This window comes from Fulmarus glacialis, unplaced genomic scaffold (genome assembly GCF_000690835.1).
Source record: "Fulmarus glacialis isolate BGI_N327 unplaced genomic scaffold, ASM69083v1 scaffold49075, whole genome shotgun sequence".
In the NCBI taxonomy this organism is placed as follows: domain Eukaryota; kingdom Metazoa; phylum Chordata; class Aves; order Procellariiformes; family Procellariidae; genus Fulmarus; species Fulmarus glacialis.
The window spans coordinates 8,370-11,487 of record NW_009214579.1 but is presented as its reverse complement, the minus strand read 5'-3'; the positions used below and the strand labels follow the sequence as shown (position 1 = coordinate 11,487).

At 40.8% G+C, this 3,118-nt stretch overlaps 1 protein-coding gene across 1 annotated transcript in view; it reads left to right on the top strand.

Annotated features, from left to right (window-relative positions):
- Positions 1–754: 754 nt before the first annotated feature.
- LOC104077377 (transcription termination factor 2-like) overlaps positions 755–3,118 on the top strand; it is a gene marked incomplete at its 5' end in the record, with an annotated part of 9,902 nt that continues 7,538 nt past the window's right edge. The window contains 2 exons of the mRNA XM_009578593.1: positions 755–821; positions 1,293–2,264. Of these exons, the coding sequence (XP_009576888.1) occupies positions 755–821; positions 1,293–2,264 (1,039 nt within the window). The remainder of the gene's footprint in view (positions 822–1,292; positions 2,265–3,118) is intronic.

Genomic DNA, 3,118 nt, shown 5'->3' with positions numbered 1-3,118 from the left:
CAGCAGGATAGAGATGAATACCAGTAAGTTCCTCAAAGTGGAAACAAAGGTTTGTTGTACAGGTTTGAACGTTTGGAATTGTTTGATGGTGGCTGGCTTGCAATTGCCTTCTAGAAAAAGGCTCATCCAGCCTTGAGGCCTTCACTTAGCGTGTTTCAAAATGTTTGCTACTTTTATTAGCAATTATATTCAATGGTATAAACCGAAGTGATCAGATAATGTTTGTTTTTAACAGAATTGAACAGGGCTCTGTGGCTGCGTTCATCCAAGACTTACGTTGGTTGCACTGAATTCACCAATGTTAATTCTGATAAAGTTCTTGCAGCAGTCCTGGTTGACTGCCAGTTTAAAAAAAGACCACATCCAAAGTTTTTGTGTTCCTGCGGTGCTTTAAAGATGAGGTGGCCTGTGCAGTGTAACTAAAAGAATAGCTGTTTCCTTACACCTTGAAATCATAGGATGCTTCTGAGGCTTTGAACATAGACAATATTTTTGCCTGAGCAGTTATTTTTTTTATTGCTAAAATTAAAAAACAAGCAAACCAAAACCCTAGGAATCTTTATCCAGAGAATGATGCTTTTTTAAAAAGCTTTGTTGCCAGTGTTCATGCCCTTTTGCTATGCAGGAGTCTGGATGTAAAGTGCAGATCAAGGGAACTTGTCTGTGATGTTTTTGGTGCAAAGTACTTTTTAAAGAACACTTAGAGTTCCTTTACTGCATCCTGCAGTTCGAATCTTGTTTTATTCTTTGGTAGGTTGTTTTACCGATGCCTTAAAAGTAAGTTGAATGGGAAGAAATGGTGTGCAAGCGTCCCATGGCAGGTATGAACGTTTCATTTGTATTATAGTGTCAGCTTATTCCAGCATGACTTTTCATTCTGTGTCCTGTCCACCTCTAAGACTACATAGTGGGAGAACTTGTATTTTCTAGCTGAAAAGCGTATCAGCCTGCTGTCTTCCAGATGAGACTTCTCTTACTCCTAAATTGTGTGAAGTAATCGCTGTTCTCCAGTCCTAAAAGAAACTTGGGTTTGATCTCTGGCCATCCTCTTTTCTTGAGGATGATGCTGTTTGGATTTGATCCCCAAAAAGCATGGGAATGGCAAAGAAAGCAGAAAACCAGCAGTTTTGTTTTGTTTTCCTTGTAAAATGTTTATCCTGATCCTGTTAAAATGATAGGAAAGAGGGTGTTCGTAGAGAATGAAGTCTTGCTTGAGATGATTAGATGGTGTGTATAGTTAGCAAGCTTTAACAATTTGTATGTTAGCACTTGCTCACTTGTATATATTGCAGGATCCAAAAGCTACCAAAGTGTCAAAAACCTTGGAATCACAGCTCAACACAGCACCTCTCTTTAATCCCAGCGGCCAAAGAAATCCGTTCAAAGTGATAGACAAGAATTGTGAACCATCATCCTGGAAACAAATTAAGCAAGGCAATGGAGAGGAAAGTAAAGCAAAAGGAGTAAAAGCAGAGAAAGAGGGCGTGCTGGTGTCACATAAAGAAAAGAAATCAACATCTGATTCCTCCATAGAGAAAGAACCTCTAGAAGGGCTGAAAACTAAAAAGAAGCAGTCCACAGGAAACAGGAATGATCCAGAACTAAAGGAAAGCACAGTGTCTGAATCTAAACTTGGTCTTTCTGAGACTTGGGGAGGGAAAAACAGCAAAAAGGAAGAGAAATATGGTGGCGGTGGCAGGGAATCCAAGAAGTCTTCTGAGCGTGTGGAGAAAGAGCCAGGCGGGAGATCAAAGCTCTTTCCTCTAAGTCTTGGAAAGCAAAGTACAAGTAGTAAGCCTCCAGAGGAGGAACAGCTCGGAGAGAAAAGCTTAAAAAGCTGTGGGGGTAAAGAAACCAGAGAGAAAGAATATGTTGGTGGGAAGAATGGAGAAAAGAAACTGATGTCCAAAGAAGGTGTGATTTCCCCAGCAGTACCACAATCTGCATTGCAACATACTGCCCTGAAGGGAGGAGCAGAGCCAGTGCCACCCAAGACACAAATCAGGCCACAGCTGGGACAGCCTGCTGATGAAGTCTCTGGCAGTGACACTGATGAAGTAGGATTTGTTTATTCCTCATCAGGTAAAAGTAAACCTGAGAAATCCGTTGAGGGTTTGCAGTCAAGAGAGGTTCCTTCAGGAAAATCAGGGAAGAGTATGGAGGGGACATCTTTGCCAGGAGCTGCAGCATTGCATCACGTGGAAGGATCCCAGGACCCTAAAGCTCTTCACAACCATCTTGTAGTCCAGCTGAAACAGAAGAAGGTTATTTATTGCACCTATTATTCCTTTTTTTTGGTTCTATGTTCAGGATGACTTCCCTTACTCGTGACAGGCATCAGAATATGGTATCCCCTCACAGCAGAAACTCAAAATACTTGGATGGTTTAGGAAGACAGGGCAAGGGAGGGAATTCAGCCTAGGCTAGTTGTTTTAAGCCACACAGGAGACAATTACTCCTAAGGTAATACAACCTTCTGCATTTGGGGGTGCTCAGTTTTGACCTGCCTGAGGTTGTGTCTGTCTTTTACCCAGAAAGTAATTTGCATAAGATGGAACAGCTTAACTTTTTTAAATAATGTGGATGTTTCCGGTGGTCTCTCTTGGCCTTGTGGAGTAAGAGTGATCTAGCCATGAAAGGTCACACTAAGAGGAAATAAACTACCTGTCTGTTTGCTTTTTTTAATAATTGCCAATAATTATGTTTCATAGTTTTTATTATAAAAACCCCTGTTTGCCTAGAGCTCGGAACAGAATCTCAAAATAAACAGTCAGAACTGTCGTTCCTGCTAGTATAGAAAGAAATGTGCAGGTAGATTGAACTTCAGGTGCTTTGAGAGATGTTAAGATTTTTGAAGTCACTTGACTATCTGTTCATCCTGTTTCATAAAAGGGGGGGGCCCCTGCATCCTTCCATGTCTTCTAAAGAACACTAATGGTTAGTTTATTTTCTGCTAAAAGACTGTTTAATCACACTGAATGGCACTTAAATGCTTTTGGAGATTGTAGAACAGTATCAAAATACAAATTACTATGTCATTAGATTAGTGTTTTTAAACTTCTGAGTTAATTGTTCTCTCCTGGCAGAGAGCTTGTGTCCTGGTTTTGGCTGGGATAGA